The sequence below is a fragment of the Crocodylus porosus genome, unplaced genomic scaffold (assembly GCF_001723895.1).
Source record: "Crocodylus porosus isolate Cpor-Errol unplaced genomic scaffold, CroPor_comp1, whole genome shotgun sequence".
Taxonomy (NCBI): Eukaryota; Metazoa; Chordata; order Crocodylia; family Crocodylidae; genus Crocodylus; species Crocodylus porosus.
The window spans coordinates 15,505,835-15,533,684 of NW_017728923.1; the positions used below are offsets into that span (position 1 = coordinate 15,505,835).

A 27,850-nucleotide genomic window follows, 5' to 3' on the forward strand; every position below is an offset into this window, starting at 1 on the left:
GTTTGACCCCAGTATTCTTTCCTGCCATGGCAGGGGGTCGGACTAGATGATCTGCTCAGGTCCCTTCCGACCCTAGAAACTATGAAACAGGGTTGGACAAAACATGGTTTGTGAGCTGAATCTGGCCCTTTGAGGGGCTTCGTTCAACCCACGGTGGGTCTGTTGGTCGCGCCTGGGCCAACGCAGTGGGGCTAGGGTGGCTCAGCGGCTAGACTGTCATTCTAGTCAGCATAGGAGGCGGCCCTGGGCCCATAGTACCAGCGGGGACCCACAGCCCTGACCCAGCGTGCCCCATGCCTGCTCTAGACTCACCAGTGCTGAGCAGTGGCAGCAGCAGCGGTGGCTGGGCAGAAATTGTTCCTCAGCACGAGGGAAAAGTGGTCCCTTCCCTTGCCACTACCAGGCCCTTCCTGTTGCAGCCTCCCGGAGCCTGCACTGGACGACCCTGCATCTCTGCCACCATCACTGCTGTCTCTAGGCTGCCCAGGGGCAGCAGTGGCAGTGCAGAGCTGATGCAGGGCAGCCCGGCATGGGCTCTGGGTGGCTGTAGCAGGAAGGGCTGGGCAGCGGTAAGGGGAAGGGGCTCCTTTTGCCCCATGCTGAGGACCAGTTTCTGCCCAGTTGCAGCCACTGCTCAGCACTGGCAGGTCTGGAGCAGGCGCCGGGCATGTCGAGTTGGGGCTCTGTGCATGATCCCCTGCCAATACCATGGGGTTTGGGCCAGCCGTGATGGCAGCCCGAAGAAGCCACCGCCACCTGGGCTGTCTAGAAAAGCAGTCGAGCTGTGAAGCCACCCCAGCCATACTGAGTGTCCAGGGGGCAGCAGGAAGCACCATGGGCGGGCAGTGCAGAGCAGGCGCAGAGCTGTGCACGTAGGATCTGACTGGTCTCCGGGTGAGTCCAGAGCAGGGTTGTGGTGGGGCTGGGGCTGTACACTGTTGGCAGTGACAGGGAGGCACCACAGGACGTGCAGGCTCCAGGCTGTTGTGGGGCGGGTGCTGACTGGCTCAGGGTGGTGTGTGTGGGGGCTCCCATGCACACCTCACCATACCCATAAACCCTTCCCCGCAAACCCCACACACAGTCACACACCACATCCACCCACAGTCTTCCCCACAAACCCCACACCCCTCCCCAAGTGCACCACCTGCCCCCCACACACATACCTCTGCACCTCTGGGGGAGCCTTGCTCACTGCTACATGCACATACCCCACCATGCATATGTGTGTGCACACACCCTCCACGTTCCCCATAGATCCCCACAAATCCTATACCCACCCACACTAACACCCCCTCCTCAGATTTTGACTCCTTCAGGGAATTGATGGGCAGGATCCCCTGGGAGGCCAGGCTGACCCCCTATACCTACCCATCTTCATCCATACCCCACATACATACACACACATCCACACACGCTCCCACAGCCCCCCTAGAAACTCCATACCCACCCACCCAGACTCCCCCCTCCACACCTTCCCCCCACAATATACAAAAGTAAGACTTCATTTTGAGCTATTATGCAATCACCTCTCTTTATACACAATGCAAACACGAACAAATTAAACAATAATGTTTTTAAAAAAAATAAAATTAAAATATACTAAAAATCAGACCTCTACAATAACATATAATTTGGTTTTTTTCTGGTTCCAATGGCAAACTGCCTTCCCAGAAGGAGTACTTCCAGGGCAAGGGTAAGGACTTATAGTGGCAAAGGTCGGGGGTTAGGGGGCTGGACTTGCAGTCCCAAGAGGGCAACCAGGGCGTGAAGCACCTGTCAAAGGGCAGGGCTACTTGTGGCCTTAGACAGCTCACCAAAAACATTAAGCTGCCCTCCAGCTGAAATAATTGCCCACCCCGATGTAGAATCTGTTAAAACAGGCATTCACTATTGCCAAAATGGGTATAAACTTAAATGGTTTGATTTTTACTATCTCTCCTTTCCGTTTCAGTTGTTAAGTGTTGCTTCTGCAGTTTCATGCTTTGCATGTATGGCTTTGAAAAACAATAGCCCATCTGGAATATATTAAAGAAACTGTACTCGGTCATCATAATGAAGGCCCTTTGACCTCTCTCTTGGGTTTTTGGCATCAGACAGCGGAGTAAATATCATAAAGACAGCATATAATGGTACCTTCCCTCTTGTGCCACTTGGTCATGAGGAAATTTTTGCATTGAAAATTTTGAGACGCTTTACGCCTCTTGCATCCACCCAATATAAAACAGTGTTTTTGTTTTTAAACTGTAATGCAAATACGATTTTGGGCCAGCTAGGTATAGTATTTCGCATTAGAGGTAAAGTGCATTCATCATATTTGGAAAATGCATGCGGAACTAATTAACACAGTTTTTGTTTAAATTCTACCACCTTGCAAAACCAGTGCATCTAACGCAGTGGTTCTCAACCTTTTCAGACTCAAGACACTCCTCTGATTTTAGCTTTTACTCATTTTTTTTACTTTAGTTAATGTCAGAAAAGGTTATTTTCTTTAGGTTTGGGAACCCTTCAAAAGTAACGTTCTCACCATTCATTTTGTATGCTCTGAATACATTTTCAGACTTTCCATCAGGCTAACCCAAGTAAAATGCACTGTATTCTAGATCGGATCAGGCTCACAGAGCTGGGGAACTTTGCTGGGATTTAAAAAAAATGCCTTTTGCAATGTCTATGGGGAATGTAGAGCAAAATAATTTCCACTTCCTATGCTATTATTAGAGTATGACTTTGGCTTCACTTTTTGCGTTGAAGAAGCAGAAAACTGGGGGTGAAATAGGATCCTAAAGTATACCATTTAAATTAAATAATAAAATCAACTTTTGTTCCTTGATGTACTCTTAAACTAAAACTTGGGTAAAATGATACAATTTGTCTCTAATCCAGATTCAACAAGAATGTTGTTTTTGCTGGTCAGATACAAAGGGCTTACAGGTTACCCTAGCTGTGGGGTATACTTGCAAGAGTGAGTACCTCACAGCCTAGGATGGGTGTGCAAAATACAGCCTGTGGGCTGGATGTGGCCCATGAGGCCATTCTATCCAGCCTGCAGGGCCCTTAAAAATTTTTTTGAAAATTAAAATTTATCTGTCCTTGGCTCCTGTCAAAGATGACAGGACCTAGAGGCAGTAGGACCCAGGGAAAGCCCAGTGGGCTCCCGCAGCAGCCAGGCCTGCCTGGCCCTGCCCCCCTGGCCAGAAGTCCCAGCAGGGGCTTCTGGCCTTGGACCACGTGGCTGCACTGGCACCAGAACCTCAGGTAAGGGGTGGCGGGGGAAGGGCAGATGAGCTGGTGCGGAGTGTGAGGAAAAACGGCCCCTTGCCCAGTGTTCCTTGCTGTAGCAGCTCGCAGCCCACGTGGGGGCTGTCCTGAGCAGGCACAGGCAGCCCCATGCAGGCTGCGGGTGGCTGCAGCATGGGGTGCTGGCCATAGGGCGGGTGAGGGGTGGCTTCCTCCGCTGTGCTCAGCACCAGCTTGTAACCCAGCCCAGTGCTGGCTCCGGGCAGCGTTTGCTGCTGCTGCCCACCCAGAGCTTGCACCGTGGTAGGCTGCGGAGCTGCCCGGCACGGTAAGCGGGGGAGCCGCAGCTGCTGCTACTGCGGCACAGCCCCAATGGGCGAGCCCGGAGCCAGCATGGGGCCCAGCTGGCAGTGGGGGGTGGGTTACAAGCTGGTGCTGAGTGCAAGGGAAAAGCAGCCCCTTGCGTGCCCCGTGGCCGGGACCCCACACTGCAGCCGCTCACAGCCCACCTGGGGTTGCCTGTGCCTGCTCAGTACAGCCCCACGTGGGCTGCAAGCGGCTGCAACAGGGAGCGCCAGCCACAAGGCAGGCAAGGAGCCGCTTTTCCCCATGCACCGCAACACCTGTACCACGGAGCTGGAGCGGGGGGCACTGGGAGTGAGCAGGTGCGGGAGCACAGGGCCAACGCCAGCAGGGCCCAGAGCAGGGTGGTAGGGATGCAGGGTCCCAGCTGGCAGGGACTCTATGGAGCTGGGCCAGCTCCCCCCCTCTCCCTGGTGGTGTAGCCCAGCCCGGCTCCACAGACCCCTGCCAGCCTGCGCCCTGCCCTGGGATGTTGGTCCCAAGATGGTGACCGGGGGCGAGGCTCCTGTCAAGGGGCGGGACTACCCATACAGCCCTTGACAGCTTGCCAAAACTGGGTAAGTGGCCCTCTGCCTGAAATAATTGCCCACCCCTGACCTAAGACCTGAAGTTCTTAAGCTTTCTTGGTCTCTGGCATATGACTTCTTTAAGAATTTTTGTTTGGAATTGGCAGGAATTAGAACCGAAGCTAAGGGTGCCTATTACACATGCTCCAGTGTGGGGGTGGGGAGAGCTCTTTAATTAGAGTGGCTTTTGGGACTTTTTTTAATTCAGTATCCCAGGTTTCAAAATGGCAGTGGGGATGCCTTAACTAAAACTCGTTTGACAAGCTTTAGTTAAAGCGCCCCCGCTGCCATTTTGAGATGTGGGGCACTATATACATGAGAGAACGCTCCAGCGTACTGCGGTCTGGTTGGAACACTCCAGTTAATCGACTGCTCCAACGTGTTCTAATTGGAACGTGTTGGAACACATGTATAGGTACCTTAAGACTTTTTAATGAAAAACATTAGGCTCAGGGAGTCAGAAGTTTTGATGAAAAAATGCCATTTATATCTGGTTACTCTAGTGGTCTTTGATACAAAATATGGGAACGTGCATTTTCTGTTTCCAAGTGCCAGTCCACAGTGGACATAGGTCTCCAAGTGCCAGTCCACAACTTTGCTTTTATTTGTCTTCCATGCATCACCTAAAATTAAAAAATAAATAAATCCATATATCAAAATTGAAGTTTTCTAATTTGCATCCCTATTTGAAATACTTAATGTCACCTGCCTCATTACCCTAGGTTGTAGAAGCGTACCTTTTGTTCTCTGCCACTATATGTAGAATCTTTGGTGTGTGTCCCTTTCTGGGTGGTGAGAAACAAGTATGCTAAGATACTTTCTCAGTTTCAACAGTAGACCGAGTACACTTAAGTAGGGCCAAAGATGTATTAAGATTATAAGACTCTTTTTAGAGTCTGAATACTTTTTCTGCAGGCTTAAATATCTTCAGAATAGTGCAGCAATTTTAAACAATGTTTTATTATTAATTTCTTTAGGCGATTAGAGTTTTCTTCATGCTGCGTTCACTGTCACTGCATCTGAGAGATGAACCAGAAACACAGTTACCACTGACAAGGGAGGAAGATCTAATAAAAACAGATGATGTTCTGGACTTGAGTAAGTAGGTTTTCCCTCCACACTCTAACATCTGTTATATAAATTGTCTGCCTTATCTGAGGAACTGACAAGGGAAGCTGGTAGTTGTTTAAACATCTGTGTAATGAAGGTGGTCTTTTTACTAAACTTAGGTTTGGAAATTGGTTAGATTGGGAATATGTCTTTGGCCTGGTAATCTTTTTAAAAAAGTATTTAAAGATCCTTCCTTGGATATTTTGCTAGGCATGCTGGTAGCTGCAGTATTTGAGTGGTCTTTCTTGTCACAGTTTGCTTTATTCTTAACTACCTCATTCTTACCTACCTTTTTGCTCTGGTTATTCATCTTCAACTCCTGTGAAACATATATGCATGCTTTTAGGCTGCAGACAAAAGTTAAGGGTGGTAGAGAAATGAAATTTAGCACCAACATCCTTCCCACATCCCCTGTATTCTTAAGGGCAACTTGGAAGGTTTTTAGCTAGTAGTGCAACACAGTTCTAAATTTAATGAAAACTGCAGAACATGTTAGGGGGTTGATAACATACAAAAATATAGTAATAGAAGCATTTGATGCTACATTTACTGTAATAAAAGTTCAAAGACCTTATCAGTTTTACTTGATTACAGATAGTCATTTGAATATTTGTTTCATGGTTCAGACATTACCTTAGTAAGAATTTATAAGTAGTGTGTCTGTTTAACATGGTTAGCAAGCATTAATTGCCTCTTGGCCATTCAGCGGGGGGGGCGGGAGCTGGAGTGCTGTTGTACCACAAACTTCTGCCACAATTTAGGTAGGTGCCTAAATACGATTTAATACATTGCAACATTTCATTGCTGAGACCTTTTCAAGTCCCAGCCAGTAGGGCTGTGCAAAATGGCTATGTTTTGATTTGGTTTTAGATTTGGCTGTTTTGGAGGGACAGTGATTCATTTCAGTGTTTCAAATCACTATTCCATATTGATTCGATGTTGTTTTGGTGATTCAGCCATATGCTATAATAGGGATCACTAAAATGCCTAGAACTTTATCATTTCTTGCCTGATTCAGTTGAAAGTTGCAGGGATGGTAGCCCATTCTAAGGGTGTGAACCCTGCCAAGTTTCAAGAAGACATAGGTGCAGGGTTTTCTATGAAATTGCATCTCAAACTGTTCAAAGTGAAGCTTGTATCACTTGCTGGCAGCAGCAGCATGCTGTCATCCTGCCTACAGATCTGGGGGCTTGTGCCCCCCAGGAGAGCTGTGGCGCTGTGGCAGACTCCTCCCAGGGGGTGCGGGCCATCCCTCCCCCAGAGCACTGGGATTGGAATTGACCTCAGGGAGAGATCGCAGGCACTGGCCACCTACAGGTGTCAATATCAGAGCAGCTATTGCACAGGATTTTTTCCACAATTGCCACTTCACCCCATGGCAGAAGCCAAGCCAGAGGGAGGGTGGGCTCCTGGGTCTGTGCAAGGTTGGGGCGGGGTCCCCGAGCTGGCCTTCCTCCCCCCCACTGCAGCAACCTGGGCAGGGGGTGGGTCGTGAGAAGGGAGGCATTCCCACCCTCTTCCTCCTTAGTTTCCGTTTCCCTGCAAGCCCAGCTTTGAAACCCTGAAATTTTCCAAAACGTTTCAGATGGTGTGGTTTGGTTTGGTTTCAGAGATGTTTCAGAGCTTTCTGTTTCATTTTGGATCTGGTGTGCCGGGTACCAAAATGGGCCGAAACACCTCCAAAACGGAACAGCTGCTGAAGTTTCGTACAGCCCTACCAGCCAGTGAGTGAACTCTTCCGTTACCAATACAATATAAGACACAAGAGAAACCTGAGACTGAATTTCCATTTGACACTATGGTTTTAGTATTGCAACCCCTACCTGGCATTGGAAAAACAACTTTTCTGGGAAAGTTTCAGCATTATCTCAAGTGCTGTAACAGTATTTTTTTTTTTTTTCCAAAAAGCACTTTTAGCACTCTTCGTGTGCTGATGTACCCAGTATGCTGGTTACCAGAATGAAAGAAAGTCTTTAAACCTCCAACTACATAACATTTTTCATTGATTTCCAGAGCTTGACAACAACACTGAGTGTTTTTTTTTTTTTTTATTCAGAAAGTTCTTCAAAAAATGGAATGTTAAATGGTATTTATTACTAGCATTACAAACAGCTTACCTACACTTGGGTATGACCCTTGGGCACATCACCCTTGTGATGTAATAATGTTAAAGCAAAATATGAGTTGCATAAAGAAGTTCTTGATTTCTTTGAGCTTGGTTATATTTTTAACAAAATCAGAAAAAGAAAATTCCTTAAGCTATTGGTTTCTTATGGTCTGAATTAGTGTAGACTCTTCTGCTTTAGCTACGTTGTTCTTCAAGGTAAATGTTATATTTATGGATAGATTGATTAATATGAAGGTGTAATCCTCACTGGTCTGATCTAATATTACAACTAATTATAACCTAAAGTGGCAGCTAGAGTATTAGATAGAGGTTTTTTAAATTTTAATTAAAACCACATTACTTAATTTTTTTGTAAGGAAATCTGTCTTTGCTATGGAGTTGCATGGACCTGGGAGCACCTGCTCTATGATAATGGATGTTCAGCCCTTTGAGTACATTTTGTTTAATTTTGATGGCAAAACAAGGGTAAGAGGTTTGAGAAGGGGCAAGATGCTGTTCTAGCAGTTAGCCGACTGAATTATGTAATAAATAGTAAAAAAATATGCAAGTTATTGGCTAGTTGACATGTTTTTAGGGTTTGGGTGCAGAGAAGGGGCGGGGGGTGTGTGTGAGATCTCTGCAGAAGCTGAATTTAACTTCAATACCAGGCTGGCACTCAGATGATCCCAGCTTAAGTTAACTTCAATGGGTGAGATGATCCCAGAGAAGCATACACTTCTTAATGTCCTATTTCATTGCGCTTGAGTTGTGTTCAGTAACTTAGTGACTGGCATTGTTTGACTTCTGGTAAATTAATGAGAATAGTTCAAGTCAAATGCATCATGAAAGTATAACCCATTTGGTCTGTATTCATGAGCTGTTTTGCCATAAGTGTGTAACTTACTACTGGGGTAATATGATTTCTGTTCTAATAGTTGGTACAACTTTCTATCATTCTTGTCAGATGTACTTGGGTGCAGAAAATCTTGCACTTACGTTGAATTGCACTGGTGACCCTCTAAGAGAATGAAAGCACAGAATTAACATAATTTTCTGTTTCTTATGAGTTATGTTTTTGTTCTGCTGCTGGCTTTTTAGTCTGCTCTGCTGAAGTAGACTAATAACATGCTATTTCTACAGTGGGAAACTGTAGTTGTTAAACAAACTGGAAATGAACAGAAAAAATTTGACAGTCACTTCAAGATTCAAGTGTGTGTTCTTAAAGTAAATCAAATCACAATATTCTTTCCCACTTATAAAGTGGGCTGATGTAGTTGTTTCCTGCATATTGATTATTTGATTGGTACCTGTCTCCTGCAATTTTTTTATTTTTAGTAATGCTCATTGACATGGTTTAATGTGTATTCCTGTAATCTTCCTGATTTACAAAACACTCATAATCAGGTTGTGGAACAGTATATTAGAATTACAATAAATTGTACAATAAATATGTTGTTTTATTTCAATATTTTTGTGTTTGGAGCTGAATTTTATATTTTCAAGAGGTTTTTTTTTTTTTTTTTTAATCTGGTACTTTAAATTCAAATTTTTTTAGTCTCTGTAGAATTACTGCTGATTCTGAGTTTTTGTTTGTTTGTTTTTTACTTGAGAGAGAGAAACAACTAAAATCTATTCCAGTTTGCATCTTTTGTCACTAGTTTCTTGGTGGGGCCTCTCGTATTGTCCAAACACATAATATGCAGTGATCCACCTGATGCAACCAGTGCTTACGAAATATTGTTCAAGGTGCAGGTAAGATAAATATTTACCTCTTAGCTAGGTACATTTATCTGTAAATTTGGTATATATAAACACAGTGCTAGGCAGTAGTAGGGTATTGCCAGCCTTTGAAAATTTAAAAATCAGGCATTTGGGCACATTTCCCTCCCCTGCCTGCTGCTGCTGTCACAGGGGTGGGGAGGGAGACATCTCCAGAGCTGCACCTGCCCGCTGCAGCTGAGTACCTTGGAGAGCTGGGCAGAACCAGGGACAGCAGCAGCAGGTGGGTCCCTTCTTCCTGCCCAGTTCCCCCTGTGTTTCATGTTTGCTTCCAGCCCAGGAACAAGGTGTTGGGGGCGGGGAAAGGAACCTGTCTGCTGCTGCTGCTCTCTCTAGCTCTGCCTGCCTCCACATGCAGCTTGGCTGGAGCTGGACAGGAGTGGCTCTGAAGTATACAGGGAATGTACAGCTGAGCATAGGGGTGGAAGGGGGAAGAGAAGATTCTTTATGTACTTGAAGGACTTAAAAATACCCCCCTGCTGCTCCTGTGGTGCAGTCTGACTACTTGCCTGCCCTGATTGGTGGGGAGGGGGAGAAGAAACTGGGAACTGGGGTGCAGCCACCCCAGCAGCACAAGCTGTTGCTCCTGCACCCTGCTTTCCAAAATCCTGGATCCACCCATGGTTACTGGTGATGTTGCTGGGTCATGTTAAGCCTTGGTTTTTTTTATGTTGTTTTTTCCCTCTCCCCTTGTTCTTTGCTCTTTTTTGCTTGCACCTGTAACAGCTTTAAAAATATTGAATAGATGGCAACCTTGGTGATGAGGATAATGGTCAAGGAAAAACCTAAATTCAGGAAACAGGAGATTAGCTTTGCTGCCAGAAATGTCTCAAACTGTAACTACTTTTTGCGCTCAGATATTGCAAACTGAAAGTTAAAAAGTTAAAAAGTAGCAGACATGGTTGTCCTCCTTCACCTGTAGTGGTTTATAATGTACTTCATATTTATTAGATTTTTTTTCCCCAACAGTGAAGTCTCTGTTTCCCCTTTCTATCTCTGGTCGTGATTAAAGGGCATGCTTAGAGCTAAACACTGAGACATTAACATTACTGTTTTGACATCTGTAGACACAGCATTCGGGGATCTCTGCCTACAACTGTCATTTGATTTTTGGTTACCTTGTGTAATGTGTGACTTGGATCTAGAGAAATCTACAAACTAGTAAGCATCAGCATCTTCTAGTAAAATGAGAGGGAGCAGAGGGTCTTAAGCCTTTCTTGGCTTATCTTAATTACTGTATTTACTCTAATATAAGATGACCCTGAATATAAGTGACCACTCAATAATTAGATTTTGTATGTGGAATCCAGGTATATAATTGAATTGTTGGAGGTTTGCCTTGAATTTTTCTCCCTCACTACTACAGCAGGAAAAATAAGTCTTGCCCCTCCCTCCAACTTTTCCCTGCAGTTCCTCCTTCCTTTCCCGCACTGTCCCTGAGCACATGGGGGGTTAGGGGCAAATCTGAAAACATTAATCTTGAATTAAACATACCTGTAGTAATTTGCGTAAAATTACTACAACAACATCTGCTTCCAATCATGGGGGGGATGGTAATTAGCACATGGGTCCTTTGGAGGAGGGGGTGGTATCTAGAGTGTACACATGATGGGAACTAAGTGTTCTTGTAGTAACTTGCGTAAAATAAAATACCCATAGACTTGGTTAATAAAAAAATTGATGTATTTTTGCCTTTTTTGGAAACTGCTGCAAGCTTTAGCACAGGTAACCCATAAACACCAAAAGGCTTGTGCTTTACCATATAGTTCATTGGCCTAGGCCCTAGGAGAGACACAATCCTTTCAAGCCATAGTTACCTCCACAGGTCAGCACTGCACAGTATGTGTGTACCCCCCCCCACAAAGGTTCCATGTGCTAATTACTGCCCCCACCCCCGCGCTGCTGCCCAACCCCCTCACCAGGAAGAGCCTAGTGCTGCTGGCAGCGACAGCTTGGCCTTGCTCTGTGAACAGATTTGGGCTCCCCCCACATGCTTCCCCAAGGGTGAGCGCAGCAGTGGTCCCCCCCACGATTAACCACAGCTCCATCCTGCACCCCGCCCTGGCTCTGCAGCACCTGCCCTGCCCCAGCCCTACTCTCTCCTTCACTGGAGGGGCTTTGATCTTCCTCCACCCCCGCACCCCTTCCCTCCACCAGACTTATCAGCTGGATGTTCCTCTCTAAGCTGCCTGGCTGCATATCAGCAATTGGATTGGTATTGGCCAATATAGCTCATTAATAATCCGTCATCACTATTGACCCAGAAAGTCTTTATCAGTGTACCTCTAGCACCAAGGAGAGGGTGTAAGTACTGGCTCTAGGTTCCTTGGTACTGAAGTACTGCCAGGCCTGGTGCCAGTTTTTCCTGTGGAGGGAACGTCTGCTTTTTCTAGGGCTTAACTTTTTTTTATCAGCATTTTTGGTGCCTGGGGAGGGTATTGAGGGTGTTGGAGCTTACCTTTGGTCTCTCCAAGTGCCAGCCTGGTATTACAGTACCTCTAGGCTTATTGCTGATTCCTCTTGGGGGCGCAATTGCCTGCTTTCTTGTTTGTTTGTTTAATTATTTGAAGGGACAGGGACACACGTGCACACATACTTCCCATTAGTATGTTTCCCAATATGGGCCATGTGTTTTATAGTCATGGTCACTGTTGGCAACATTTAATCAACTTATAGTTGGTGTCTGTTACTAAGCGTACACTGCTTTTGGCAGCAGTTTAATAACAAGCAATGTATTTAATTAGGTTTCCTTGTATCCAAGTGTAAGGTGAGGTGCTTTTCCCCACATGCTATTGGAGGGGCGGGAGGGGAACCTTCGTTTTGTAGTTAGGCAAATACGGTAACTCCAATATTAATGGTTCTAGTATGTGACTTTAAAAAAAAGAAATTCTAAATTTTACTTAAGTTCCTATAGATTTTTTATCTTAATAGTTTCCCCTTTGATTGATTGTCTATATACTCGTCTTTATTGTGCGCATGAGCCTTACGTACTTGATCTGAGACCCCTTTTTTGCCTTGGGAGTACCCATAAGGTACACCGTAGCCTTGTCTCACCCCCTTATTGTTGTGGGAGGGTCTTTGGGGGAATAAAGATGCATTTTTTCTTCTTCTCACTTTCTCTCAGCTGCCTTGGCTCATGCTTACAGCCAAAACTTGATCATAGACTTCCTTTTAAAGGCTTACTCCAGTCTTTTGCTGTTGTTTGTAACTTTCCATTATTTTGTAAAAGAACAAAAATAACTTTTCCTTTGTAGGTACATCTTCACTATAGGTGGCCTTCTTAGTTTCCTCATTAATTTTTTCCCTTTTCCTTGGTTGAAATTAAGAGGAAAAAGTTGCCTGGTTCTGACTTCCATTGTAGTGTCAAAATCCCCAGTTGTGGCTTCCCTGAAGTGGGATGTGAAGCAACTTCCTGCGCCAGCCTTATCCAGTTCCCCAACACCATCTTCTCACAGTTTGCTCTGTGTCCACCCTACCACACCCAGCCCCTTCTGGACCAGTGTATGTGGCACATGGGTTGGACCCAGTGTTGCAGATGCTGTAGATGGCACAGGAGGTCAGTCCTGATCTGACCCATAGAACCAGCTCAGTGACCCCCGTTTGGCCGGCAGAGTCAGATGAGTTTGACACCCCTGGCTTAGACCAGCTATAAAAGACAAGGAGCCAAAATACTTAGATCCACTTAAAGAGAGTGATCCTACCGTGCTACCAGTTTGTAGTTCAGATCAAACTCTCCTTGCTGGATACAGTATCCTCATATATCTCTGCCAAGAGAGCTGAAGAAGTCCCTTCTAGCCCTCATCTCAGGAGGGCAGGCAGTGGGGGAAAAAATGTCTGCAGGTGGCTCATATGGTATTGATACTGCCTCACTTGCTACAACAACTATGAAATATTCCCCCAGGCTGAAGGGATTCAACTTTGCTAAGGAGGCTCTATATTGAGGTATCTGTCCCATTTCCACCCACATAATCTTGACTCTTTTGGTTCCCTTACACTGGCATATCAATCTTTGGAATCACCCAAAAAACATCAATAGTTTAAGTACAAGCACTCTTCCTCTGTATTATCTGCCTCACAGCATGCAGTGGGCATCATATGGTTGAGAGATACTTACAGACACCTTTGGTGCCTTCCTCCTTTCAGCAATAGTTTGTCTGGTTTCCAGTCTGCCTGGTCTCAAACTAGCTTATGCTAGTGGGTTCTGAACGCCATTGCGACTGGCCATACCATCTGATTCAGTTGCCACCTCCTCCAGGTCCCCTTTTCCTGTGCCTTTCTCATTGAATTTTGCTGCAGCAGGAAGTATTGTCCAGGGAGGGATTCTATAGCAGTTACTTTCTTGTTCCAAAGAGGAAGATAGGGTGGGACCCTTGGCAGTCAGGAAGCTTGGCATCCAATTTGCAAGTTCAGGTTCCAAATGGTTTATGCTAGCAGCTGTTTCCTTTTACCTACAGGAGAAGGACAAGCCAGATCTCTAAACTTACTGGATTCCTCCTTTCACATAGTTATTGTACCTTCACAAAGAAAATAGCTCCAGTTTGTAGCAAGCCAGGAACAGTACATGTTCCTCTCATTTCACCTCTCAGTGCCATCAGTGTCTTTAAATGTATTAACATTTATTGAAAATTAGAAATCTTGTTATCCAGTGTATAATCCTCACTTTTTTAAGAACTTTTTTTGTCGAGTTTGCTTTGGTGTCTAAGTGAATTTGGAGGATATTAATGCATTTTAGGAAGCATTGTGAATGAAAATTAAGCATGTAAATTACTGACACAGGAGTTGAGGAGGAGGTCTAAGAAGCCCGTTCCAGAGGGCTTCTCAATGGATTGCTTCTGACCCACTTGAAATAAATAAAGCTAGCATGAAGTATTATAAATCACTGAACTCATTAAAAGTCTGGTGAATGTTGGCTGCAGTTTTCTCCTTGAGCGTATCCTTTTTGAACTTTCTTTACCAAAGATAAAGCTTTATATAGAACAGGCCTCTTCTCTAATAAAAAATTAATAACTTACTGTCTGATGGCCAAAAAAAAGAAACCAAGCTGGCTCTGGAACTTTATTGCCTTGAAGTCATTTGCAGTTTTACTTGCCTCATTTTTGTAGTCTTTTTGTTTGCCCTATGAATAAATCACGAGCACTTGTTTAAGATCACATTACTTTCTTTACATCACGAAATCTGAGAGAACTTCTTACAGGATTTTTTATTCCTTTTTAATTTCTGAATGTAGAATTTCTAGGTTTCAGATTTGCATCAGTAAGTAAATTTAAGATGAGTTTAACACTGTATTTTCCAGTTCTCAGAGGTAGGAGCATTCTGTGACTGTGGAGCATTCTTATGTCTGTTTTTGAATCCTCTTAGCCTGCTTTTAGTTGCTTCTTAACAGAAAGTATTATCTGTTGTCATTCTCCAGTCAATAAATGTCTGGTGGTATTCTAAAGGGGTAACTTTCAGAGCCATCTTTTTTTTTTTAATACATAAAGGTTTCAAGTATGTTCAAAATCAAAATACTGGGAATGTTTTCTTGAACTTGTTTGGAAAGTCTTGGAAGATTTATAGTGACAAGTTAATAGAAAATGGGTGGAAAACACTTGGTGGCAGAGAAGGTTCCAAGCTTTTAATACTTCCTTCCAAATGATAGAAATAGAAATAAATAAGTTCTCACCCAGACAAGGAAAACCAGAGACTTGGGCTGAGTAAACCTTTCTTCCTCCTCATTGCTTAATTTTCAGTGTTCTGACTCTTATGGCATCATTTTACTAATTCTCCAGTCACCTATTTTTTAAGAGGGTAAACTTTTCCAGTGAAAAACAGAAAAGCTTTACTTTGTGGTGCCTTTGTGCATAACAATGAAGCAAGAAAGGGCAGAACTATAGTTTTTTGTGGGTTTTTTTGTAGGCTACATTCAGTAGAATGGGAAAAATGAGAAACCTTTCACCAGTCTTCACACTTTGCAAGATGCTGGTCTTGTGTGAGACAAGTCCATAGTCTGGAAATGTACTATTTATTTAATACATTTTAATGCATGTCTCACTTTACTCCAGCTGCATCTTAGCAATATGGCAAAACTGAACTTTTATAGGTTTGGTAGGGAAAATATAACCTTGGGTTAACCTAATCTTGCTGCTTCAGAGTGTGCTGTTGTGGCTTGAGTGGGAAGGAAAAGGAGCCTTACTGTCACAGTTACTAAAACTTCAGTAGTCTGTGACTGCCTTTTGTGAGGTGAGTGTATCCACTACTTCTACCCAACATATGCTACTCCTACCCAGTAAGGTCCAGAAAGATCTTGTAGTGCATGGATCTATAGTAACAGAGAGAGATCCTATATAGTATCCCAGATTCTTGTCCCTTTCTTCACTATCCCACAGGGTGGAATTTGGTGAAAAATGGTTCAAACTTTGCCTCATCCCTATAAATTCCTATTTAAGCAATATCCAAAGATAGTGGAAGAAAAAAATGAAGGAGGGATGGAAGTTGTATTACAATTTCTGGGGTCTGGTTTCTTTATTGGAGCTGATATTGCATATGTTTAGTTTGGAGTAATATATTTGGATAAAATTGTACAGTGGATTATTTCTCCAAAGAACTTGGTGCCAAGAGACTGAGGCTTACCTAGTCTTACAAAATGCCCATGGAAGGTATTGTATCTTTAAAATAGTACTAAGGAACCTTACATGTTTTCATGCATACCAGTCCTACCACATCCCTATGTGGTAAAGTAAATTTTTTTTCAAAACTTACAGATGAAGTAATGGAGACACAAAAGATGTCTTATGCTACCTTTTTTCTTAACAGTGAAGCATAGAAAACATAGGTGGTGATCACAGTTGGGTGCACGGAAGCAGACAATTTGTCAGTCACTCAGTTCTGAGGGCGCACCAACTGCTGGGGCACCTTTGATATAGCAGTAACTTTCCACCCTTCTTCCCCGTCTTTTGCAGTCCTTGTACAATCAGTCAGTTTTAATCTCGTCCAGTCTTTGATATTGGTGGTCCAGCTTGTCCTAGGTCTTTCTCTTCTTCATCCATCCACTGGACCCTGCAGAATAGTGTTGGCAAGGGTACTGGGCCCTCTTGTTACATGTCCAAACTAGTGCATCTTTCTTCTTACGATTTCAAGTAAGGGTTCGTATTTGCCGACCTCTGTCTGATTTGATCTTTCACAGATTCATTTTTCCTATGTGCAGTGTAGAGTATACGTGGAAGTTTTCTGAAGCACCACATTTCAAAGGTCTCAGTCACTTTTTTCCAGTGCCTCAGTGAGTGTACAGGTCTCACAGTCAAAGACAGTTGTGGAAATGACAACATATAGTAGGTAAAGTTTCATTTTCATTGTGATATTCCTGCTGGTCCAGATTTTCTTCAGCTTTGCTAGCTGTCCAATGGCAATTAGCTATTCTTTTTACTACTTTTTCTGGTGCATCTTCTGTGATGGTTGCTCCAAGGTGTTTAAAGTGTGTTACTCTTCCTAGCTTCTCATTACCAATTTTTACTAATGCATCATTATTGCTATTAGCTGATATTATCATTACTTTGTTCTTCTCCACACTATTTCCCATTCCATATCTCTTTGTAGTCTTATGCAGTCTTTTGGTTATTTCCTTAAGCTGTTTTGCAGTTCTAGCTATTAGATCAGTGTCATCAGGAAAATGAAGGTTGTTAATTTCTCATCATCCAAGTAAGGTATTTCTTAGAATAATATTAAACAGGCTCAACCTGCAAATAGAGATTGTATTAGCTGAAGAACAAGCTGGATTCAGATCTGGAAGAAGCACCACAGAACTGATCTTCAATCTTAGAAACGTGTGAAAAGTACTGCAACCACCAAAAAACTTCATCATAATTTCAGACTTTTAAAAATGCTTTTGACAGGGTCTGGCAAAAAGCACTTTGGTTGACAACGAAGAAGCATAACATCAGTCCCACCTTGGTATGTCTTATGGAAGAACTCTACAACCAGACAAGAAGTGGGGTCCTGCTTGACAGCAACATTGCAGAGTGGTTAGCAACATCAACATGAGTACACCAAGGATGTCTTCTCCCACCATGCTTATTTAATTTTATACCTGAGAACTTTAACCTTCATTTTGCTGATGACATGGACAGTGACCATTTCAATAGCTGCTAGTAAAACATCAGTCCTCTGCAAATGGTTATAGGACATTGTGGCTAAAGTGCTGATGGCTACCTGGAGTCAATACTGCTGTTTACACCATGGTGGCCACAGGAGGAGCTGAATTGGTTTTAGTAATAGGTAAGTTTCAGGAGAAAAGCTAGTGAAAATTTAGCCAGGGGAAACCTGTGGAAGAGTTGGGAATGAAATGTGGGAATTTTAAAAACATTTAAGGAGATAAGTATCCAGTATCCAGCATTCATTAACTTTTATCATTTAGTGTTGAAATTCTTTAACAGGATCCATACCCCTGGATTTGAATTATTTTCTTAATTCCACAGCCATTCTTCCCTAGCACCTAATAAGAGAATCAAGATTCAGTTCCTGCTTCAGAATAATTTATTAATATGCTGTCATCTATTTAATGAGAGCAGCTCTGAATGCTTAAGTGATGTGTTGCCAAACATAAAGTGATATCGCCAACAACTTTAGTGCAGAAATAGTTCTAAAGTGCTGGTGAAACACAATGTCATAGAACTGAATGGAGTGGTGTAGACCAGACTTTCTTAGCAGTAGGCAGTAGTTTTGTTAGTTTTATCATTAGTAAATCAAATTGTTCTTCCTATGGAAACATAACAGCTGGTGAAAATAACTTCTTCCAGGGAACATACTGGTTGTAACAGAAAAAGAGAAGAGAGGCTTATCTTGAATTCAAGCAGTCCATTAAATCCAAGTTTATATTCTGTGGAACTTCTGTTGATGTTGAATTGTTTACCGCTGTTCCAGTAAATGCCCAGGGTGGGTTTTGTAGCAACCAGCTAGAATGGCGCGATGAAAGGAGTACCACCACCCCCTTTTGGTAAAATTCTGGGGGTACTCTTTTTGAAACTTATACCACTAAATGTGAGAAAATATTTATTATAGGAATAAACCATTCTAATACCAGTGATTTTAGTAAGTCTTTAGCTTCATATGCTTGCCTTTTTTGGAGGTTCAGTTTAAGTTAATTGAGATTGCTTACCTCAAGTAATACATAGCTTCCTATGGCAGTTTTAACACTTCTGGCAGCATAAAGCATCTAACTTGGGCACCCAAAAATTGAGGCCTACAAACTAAATGGCTAAACTTGGAAATGTATCAGTTACCAGGCTGCATATTCATTACATTAGCAAAGATTGTGATTTTTAAATTTGTGATAGCAATAGCCTAAAGAGAAGAAAATCCTTTTGTTCAAGCTCTCTGACTAGTCTTAATAAGCACAAACTAAGTGGGGAGATGAAAACAGATCTCTATTGGTATTATAGGTATTGTGTGGTTCAGTGTGTGTGTGTGCACACATGTGTGTGCATGCGTTTTTTAGCTCTGACACTTCATTTCTAAAGAAACTGCTTGTATTCAGAAAGTGGTATCCTGTTTTCTTGGAACATCTAGTAGGATAAAGGATAGTCTAAGGTATTCATACTTAGCCACAAGTATGAACAACGAATAAGTATATTTGTGTTACTGGGAAAACAGTTTGATAACTGTAGTGACAATGTGAACTAATGGTGCCTTAAAGTTACCTTCTTTTTAGATGTGGGATGAAGGGTATAAAAATGCTTGAGAGAGAATGTGTAGGAGGATAAGAGCAACTGTCAGCATGCTCAATTATCTTGTTGTAGTTATTTTTAATGAAATGTACTTGAAAAATTTTTTTTAACACATTAAGATCAATTTTGTAAGAGGTAGTATAAATTAAAACTAATTTAGACTTAATGTACTAAATGTACATTAGAATAATGTACTAAAATTTTAAGAAGCACACCTTTCTGTGTGCTAAAATTATTGTTCAGTTCTTAACTGTCCAAGAGAAAATGTACATAAAAATATCAGCAACACCTAGAAGACAGTGGTCTTTTTTTGGTTTTTCTTTTTTTTTTTAAAAAAAAAAAGGTTAATACAAAACAATTGAAAGATTTAGGCACCTCTTTAGAAACACCTTTGTTCTAACAATAGCACTGAAATATTGGTTCCCTCCTTTTATAGGTTGGGTAATGGATGCTATTAACAACAAAGTACTACAGTTGGCAGTCATGTCAAGCATAGAAGCTATGCTAGCTTGGAGGCAAATGATCTGGGTCAGCCAAGTCATATTTATGGACAGCAATTGACTACCTAAGAGAGTTCTGTACAGCGAATTTGAAAAAGGCAGTAGGAAGGTTAGCCATCCCAAGGACTGCGTTAAGTGGCACGTATAGTCTGCCAGGCTGGATTTAATGTCCTGGGAGGATATGGGCCATGATAGGTGAGCTTGGTACTCTGCTATGAAGGAAGCAGAATGAGCAACATAACATCATCATGCCACTTTGGCCAACAGTAGGAGGGAATGTAGATACTAACTTGCCCTGGCATGTTTCCTGAACCCTACATGTGGACACTGATTTCCAGTATCAGTAGTAGTCGTACTCGAGTACTAGTGACAGTAATGATTATAATAGATGTTGTTAGCTTCCCATGACCACATTAATATATGTGGAAACTAGGATTTGGAAGTTCTTAACTTTGTCTAGCACATGGGCTTGACTCCTAAAGACTCGAGAATTGGAACGGATTTGCATATTTCATTAAACATGGGGAAATTCATCATACACTAATTCTTCATGTACATTTTATTATCTAGCATACACTTTTTCACTTAATATTGTGGCTTGCTCTAAAAACTGCGTGATGCTTTGCTATAAGTACTTATCTGTTGAAATTTTAACTCCTTTACCTTTGTGGTCTGACTCATTTCTGAACAAGTTAAAAGCAACAGGGTATCATCCAGTGTTTCTACAGTACTATCGACTCTCATCTGTTCCGTGTCCACAAACAAAACTTTATTTGCGCTGTAAACAGTTAGAGTGCTAAAATACTCTAATGTAAGAACTGCCTACCAAGATGGTTTATTTCATAATACTGAATTATCCTTCCTCATATTTTGGGACAAATTCTAGCTCCTGAGTTTCAGAAATATGCAGTTGCCATCTGTTACAGACTGTTTTTTATTGTAATATTTGTGTCAACCTTGTTCATGTTATAATGTTGAGTGACTCATTTGCATCATCAACCTGTGCACAGAGAATAAAGGGTAAAGTGTCAGGGCTAGCTATGTGCAGGAGAAAAGATGGAGCTCCAGCATCAACAGAGACTTGAATAGCTTTACTGACTTGCCAACAAAAAGGTGGATGTTGTAGGTAACATTGAAGAGGTGTCCAGGAAAGACTAAGGGTCTTGTTGCACAGGGCACTTAGTACTTGTTAAATCTGTGTGATATTTAAGTTAGAATATGTTCTGAGCAGTCGCATGGTAATGCTTGCTATGATCTCTAATGCACAGCTTGGATTGTGGGTCCCAGCCCTGGCACTGAACTGGCCCCAGTGCAGTGTTGGGGTTGGGGTTGACAGTCAGCTAATTGTTGGACCCAGCCCCTAGAGGAACCTGACAAGTTCCTGGATGAACCTGAAAACCCTTTCTCTTGGCACGTGTGACTTTTTTCTCATCCCACCTAGAGGCCTGGTAGAGCAGAGAGGTCCCTGGCTATTGTTACAGCTGGGTGAGGAAAGTGAGAAAAGTTGTAACTGTGCTATGATACAGACTTGCTTAGTACATGTTATACTGCTTGAATGCACAGTTGCTCACATTTCAAGTGGATTTAACACATGCTAAGTGTAACCTGCAAAATTGCCCTTTGATAAACTTGACAATGGCAAGGCAGGCTGAACAAGCAAGCGGCTGGGGAAGAGAGTCTGGAGACTGAGACCAAATGAGCAGCCATGGAGATTTATGGATGTGGGGGCTGGAAAGACTGAAAAGGGAACGGCTGAGTACCTCTGGGGGTGCTCAGAGCTGTGCAGGTGGTACTGAGGACAGAGGAAATGCTTAAATCCTTGGAGGAGTAAGAGAGAGCGTAGAGGAACATTTGTCTGCATGCTTTTACCCCATTAAATGTGTTTGGTGATGAGACAGTCTGCTTTTCTGCATGAAACTTCATGTTACATTGGTTTTCCTCAACAGTAGGTAGCGTCCCTCTCGAGTGGAACTGGATGCTAGTTCCTTATCAGGTGAATGCATAATCAGAGAAGATGACAAACTAAAAGGCCAAAGTATCAAAGTAGGAAGGAGCCTAGCCTCCCTCTCCTCCATGCTTTGTCAGTCATGCATGGGCTGGCTTCAGGGGACTCTTTCAGAGACCAGACAAGGTCATAGTGTTCACCTAGCTACCACCCCTTTGAGGCAGCCTTGGAATTGAGAAACCCAGCTCCCAAGAAGGGGAAAAAATTGCTAAACAGAAATATAATTTATTTATAGTGCGAATTTACTCCAACAAGAAAGTGTTTCAAACAGTTTCTCTCTGTACTATCATGTATGGATGGATCAGAATTAACCATTTTAGTAAAACTTGGAGAGTTAGAATTTGGAATGAACTTCCTGGATGAATTCAATCTTATTCATGTCTTCCTTTCCCACTGCTGCTGCTACTCTTTTTGGCATCTTTCACCCACACCTTTTCTTGCTTCACTGATGCAACCTTTCTTATGCACCAGTGTTTCCATTCAGTGCAAAACTGGAATATCCCCTCAGTTATTCTTATGCAGCTAGATTACATATAATTTAACAGGTGTCTACAAGGCAGGTTCTATGGGTGATTGTGTCTCATTACTGTTTGTGCAGGGACTGTGTATTTTTTCTGACTCAGATTTTAAAGTTTGAAGTCTCTTTAATGTAGGTCTTACAAGAACGTGTGGATAGATATTATCTGACTCTCTCACATAGTTGTTTGTTAACATTGGACTAGAGTATATTCCCAACTTCAGTTCCGTTTGATCTGATTTCTTGCTTCTTTGTAGATCTGTAGCCAGATCTAGCTAAACAAATTAAACATTAAACTTTAGCATTTGTTTTGGAGTGTGTTTTTAAAAAGAAAACATTTTATAAAGGAAAAATTGAGTTATTTTTGGAACAGTCAGTTGCTAAAATCTTTCCCGAAAGTGGAAGTCTCTTACATCATTCAAAACTTAATGTTCTATGTACAATATTCTTTTCTTACCGTCTATGCTGGTGGCATTTAACAAATGTATTATTTAGCAGGAAAAACTAAGCTTGACAGTTTTGTGGTCAACTAGTATCATTTTTTTACTGAGAAGTTGCTATAATAACAAATTAGTTATAATATGACTAATGTTCTATATAATAACAAAGTAAATATAATTTCTAGGTGTCTTGTATATTACTTGTCATTACAGAACCAGTTTTCTAGTTAGGGAGAATACTGAGGCAGTACTGTATACAACTATTACTTCCTTTTCTGCACAACAGTTTAACCCTTTACTGAGGCACATGTCAAAGTTCTGTCTTTTCAGAAAGTGTTACAGGATTGCCACAGAAGGCAAGGTAGAGATGCACTTTATAGATTAACTGAAACAGAGATGCATAAGTTTTCAAGATCAAGATCTCACTTCAGCAGATGCTTCATGAAGTGAGCTGTTGTTCACAAAAACTTATTCATCTCTGTTCCAGTTAGTTTGTAAGGTGCATCTCTACCTTGCCTTCTGTCTGACTTCAGAATAACATGGCTAAGTACCTGTCTTTGCTTAACAAGTACCATATTTTCTCATATACCACACATATCCAAATAAGACATGCACCTTGCTTTGGAAAGGCAGAATGAACAACATATTTTTTTTCCAGAATCATGGCTGAATACAGGCTGTATGGAGCAGGGACGTATTCAGATAAGTGTCACTCATTCTCTCTTTGCAACCTCTGTAGCTAACCCTAGCATGGCTGCTGCCTATTTGAAGCTTGCAAGGAGAAGGCGAGTGATTGACGAGTGGACTCTGCTTCTGTTGCTTTCAGCCTGGTGCCCAGAACAGAGCCAGGTTCCAGCATCCCCATGCCTCCATTATGGCACAGAAATCAGCTTCCTTACTTAAAGCATGCACCCCAGTTTTGGATGTCTAACTTTGTGGGGAAGGAAGCATGTTATATACAAATATACAGTAAGCTGTTAAATACTTAAACTGCAACAAGTAGACTGTTCCCAGCATAACAAAAATAGTTTTAGCAAGAACTTTTGATGCCCACTAGAAGCTAACTAAATATGGAATGCAGTAAACTCCTGCAAGACCGTTTCAGGCTGGACATAAGGAAGAACTTCTTTACTGTCTAAACCCCCAAGGTTTGGAATGGCCTGCTGCCGGATGTGGTTCAAGCACCTACTTTGAATGCCTTCAGGAGAAACCTGGATGTTTTTCTTGCTGGGATCCTATGACCCCAGCTGACTTCCTGTCCCTGGGGCAGGGGCTGGACTCTATGATCTTCAGAGGCCTTTGCAGCCGTAATGTCTATGAAATCTATGAAATAGTACTTGGAATACCTTGAATAAGTTTTAAACAAAGAATATTAGAATAAATCTACTGCTGTTGCTTATGCAGAATTCCTTCTTAGTTGCTGTAACATCTTTTAAATTCAAGTAGGTTTAAATTTAAATACAGTGCTTTTGATATAAGTTTCCATTTCTCTGGTTTAGTGCTTATAGGGTTCATCTACACAAGCTATTAATGTGACACAATAAACTCTGTCACAGTTTCTGCTGGAGTTTACTGTTCTGGGCACGGTGTTTACACACACACCCACAACTGCAGCACATTGACCTGGGGCAGTACGGCCCTGGCTGGCAGGTGGTCCAGGGTGTCAGTTTACTACCACTCTAGTCATGTGCCCCAGCCCCCTCACCATTTCCGTTGCCCTCTGCTGGACTCTCTCCAATTTGTCCACAACCTTTCTGTAGTGGGGTGCCCAAAACTGGACACAGTACTTTAGATGTGGCCTCACCAGTGCTAAATAGAAGGAAATAATCACTTCTAGCAACACAGCCCAGTATGTTGTTTGGCACCTTGGCAACAAGGTCACACTGTTGTCTCATATTCAGCTTATCTACTGTAACCTGTAGGCTCTTTTTGGCAGAGCTGATGCCCAGTCAATCAGCCCTGAGCCTGTACTGGTGTAAGGGATTGTTCCGTCCTAAGTGCAGGACCTTGCACTTGTCCTCATTGAACCTCCTGAGATTCCTTTTGGCCCAATCCTCCAATTTGTCTTGGTCTCTCTCAATCCAAACCCTCCCTCCAATATATCAACTATTCCCCCCAGCTTGGTTTTATCTGCAGACTTGCTGAGGGTGCACATGATGTCATCTTTCAGGTCTTTGATCAACATTTTGAACAAAACTGGCCTCAGGACCAACCCCTGGCACTCCACTTGAGACTGGCTGCCAACTAAACATCGAGCCATTGACTGCTACCCTCTGAGCCTGATGATCCAGACAGTTTTCTATCCACCTTAGTCTGTTCATCCAACCTGTACTTTCTTAGCTTGCCTGCAAGAATGTTGTGGGAGACTGTATCAAAAGCCTTGCTGAAGTCAAGGTATACCACATTCACTGGTCTCCCTGTATCCACAGAGCCAGTCATGTCATCATAGAAGGCAGTCAGGTTAGTCAGGCATGACTTGCCCTTGGTGAATCTATGTTGACTGTTCCTAATAACCTTTTCTTCCGAGTGCTTAGAAATGGATTCCTTGTGGACCTGCTCCATGATTTTTCCAGTGATTCAGGTGGGGCTGACCCTGGATCCTCCTTGTTCTCTTTCCTAAATATGAGCACTATATTTTCTCTTTTCCATTCATCTGGGACCTCTCCATGATTGCCATGAGTTTTCAAAGATAATGCCCCACAGCTCTGTAGTCACATTGACCAACTCCCTTTGCACCCTCAGGTGCATCCCATCCAGTTCTATAAACTTGTATATGTCCAGCTTTTCTAAATAGTCCCTAACCTGTTCTTTTGCCACAGTTGACTGCTCTCCACCTCCCCAAACTGTGCTGCCATGTGCAGTAGTCTGTAAACTGACCTGGCCTGTAGAGATTGAGGTTAAAAGGGCATTGTGCACATAAGCCCTTTCGGGATCCTCTGTCACTAGGTTGCATGCGCCATTCAGTAAGGGACCTACACTTTCCCTGATCCTCCTCTTGTTCCTAACATACTTTAGAAACCCTTCTTGTTACCCTTCATGTCCCTTGCTAGCTACAACTCTAGTTACGCTTTGGCTTTCCGTTCTTCATTCCTGCATGCCTGAGCAATACGGTACTCTTCCCTAGTTCTTTGTACATGTTTCCACTTATAAGATTCCATTCTGTGATTTAGCTTACTGAAGAGTTCCCTGCTAAGCCAAGTTGGTCTTCTACCATACTTGCTGGCCTTCCTGAACACTTGAGATGATTTACTCCTGCCCTCTCAGTAAGGCTTGCCTTTTTTTAAAGTACAGCCAGTTCTCCTGAACTCCTCTTCCGCTCAGACTGGCTTGTCCACAACACTCTCAAGAAACTTCCTGGATTGCTTGTGCACTGCTGTATTGCCCTCCCAGTCAGTGTCAGGGTGATTTGAAGTTCCCCATGAGAACCAGGGTCTGTGATCAGAAAGCTTCCACTAGTTGTTTGAAGAAAGCTGCATCCACCACTTCCTCCTGGTCTGGTAGTCTGTAGTATAGCAGACTCCCACCACAGCATTACCCTTGTTGCTCGCCCCTCTGACCCTATCCCAGAAACCTTTCAATGGGCCTACCCTGCTGGAGCTCTGAGCAATTGTACAGCTCTTTTACACAAAGTGGAACTCCTCCTATTTTTCTCCCCTGCCTGTCCTTCCTGAACAGTTTGTACCTATCCATGATGGTGCTTCAGTCATGCAAGCTCCCACCATGTCTCTGTTATTCCAATAATGTCATAGTTTTGTGACAGTGCAAGGACTTCCAATTCTTTGTGCTCGTTTCCCAGGCTCTGTGTGTTCATGTACAAGCACCTAAGGTAACAAGTCAATTGCCCTGATTTCTCAGGACCAAATGAGAATGCTTCCCTTGTTGCCCACTCCAGGTCACCCACTTCCCCACTTTACTTAGGGCTTTAGTCTCCATCCCCTGGCAAATCTAATTTAAGGGCCCCCTCACTAGGTTAGTGAGCCTATCTGTGAAGATGCTTTTCCCTCTCTTCATCAGGTGGATCCCATCTCTTTCCAGCAGCCCTTATTCTTGGAACATCATCCTGTGGTCAAAGAAGCCAAAGCCCTGCTGGCAACACCACCTGTGCAGCCATGCACTGATCTGCAGGACATGACTGTTCCTGCCCAGGTCCTCTCCTTTGAGTGGAAGGGTTGAGGAGAAATACCACCTGAGCCACCATCCCCTTTAACCTTGCACCCAGAACCCTGTAGTCACTTTTGACCTGCTCAAGGTCTCCCCTGGCACTATCATTGGTGCCACATGAATGAGCAGCATAGGGTAGTAGTCACAGGGCTGGATGAGTCTTTGTAATTTGCCCATGACACCATAGATCCAGGCTCTGGGCAAGCAGCAGATCTCCTGAGACAACAAGTCGAGCCGACAAATGTTTGCCTCTGTCCCCCAAAGAAGGAAGTCTTCAACCATCACCATGCATTCCTTCTTGGTGGTGATGGTCTCGATCCTTCCCACCTTGAGGAGGGCTGGCCTGTCGTCCTCCAATGCAATGTGCTTTTACCCCTCTGTTACTAGGGCTTCATATCTGTTCTCCATGAAAACTGCTGCAGGTGGAGATGGAGATTTCTGCTTGCATCCAGATGTCACAAGCTTCCAGCTTCTACCTTCTGTGGAGTCGCTGTTCTCTCCCTTCTCTAGTGCTGCCTTTGACACCTCCACAGTCCTGGAGGTCTCTTCCAGCATCAAACTGATGTGCTTCTCATGGTGGAGGATGCTTCAGAGCCTCACCACTTTCTCCTGTAGCTTTTTTGCCTGCTCCATGTGGGACACCACCAGGAGGCACCACTCACATTGCAGATGTTCCCCCATCTGGCTGTTACCAGAAGGAACCTGGAAGCCACAGTCTCCACAGCGCCAAACCCGGACCTGGACCGAAGCCTTGATGTTGAGCGGTTCTGCCTGGACAGATGCTTCATGATGCAGATAGTGGCAGTAGCTCTGGCATTGTGACGTTCTCCACCCATTTTCATGGGTTTCTTAATCTGCCTCCCCTCTCTTGCTTCCCTTCTTTCAAGAACACATTCCCTAGCAAACTTACCTGTAAGGTGCCCTGTTTACTGTCCTTGGCCTCAGAAGGTTCCTTTTTCCCTGCTTCCTCTCACCAAGCTGAAAGGCTCCCCCTCAAAGAGTGGGGGATGCAAGCTGACTTGCAAACGGACCACTGAACTGCCTGCAAACTATCTTACAGTGGAGTGAATTAGTTTACTTCAGCCTAATAGGGGGGTGCATGTGTAGAAAGTGATGCTTTAATGCGGAGCTAATTAATCAACTCCACAGTAAAACACTTGGGTAGATGCCCCCACAGATGGGTAGTCCCCTGACTTTTGTCCAATACTACTTCAGTGTCTGTTGCATAATCTAACTATATTTCATAGATTTCATAGATTTTCGTAGACATTAGACCTGGAAGGGACCTCAGGAGATCATCGAGTCCAGCCCCCTGCCCAAAGGGCAGGAAGTCAGCTGGGGTCATAGGATCCCAGCAAGATAAGCAT

The 27,850-nt window shown here is 43.3% G+C and overlaps 1 protein-coding gene across 7 annotated transcripts in view; it reads left to right on the plus strand.

Moving 5' to 3' along the window:
* Positions 1-27,850, plus strand: part of CLEC16A (C-type lectin domain family 16 member A) — a 170,178-nt gene that overhangs the window by 85,245 nt on the left and 57,083 nt on the right. For all 7 annotated transcript variants that reach the window (XM_019540107.1, XM_019540105.1, XM_019540112.1 and 4 more), the window contains exon 18: positions 5,144-5,264. In XM_019540107.1, coding sequence (XP_019395652.1) covers positions 5,144-5,264 — 121 coding nt within the window. The remainder of the gene's footprint in view (positions 1-5,143; positions 5,265-27,850) is intronic.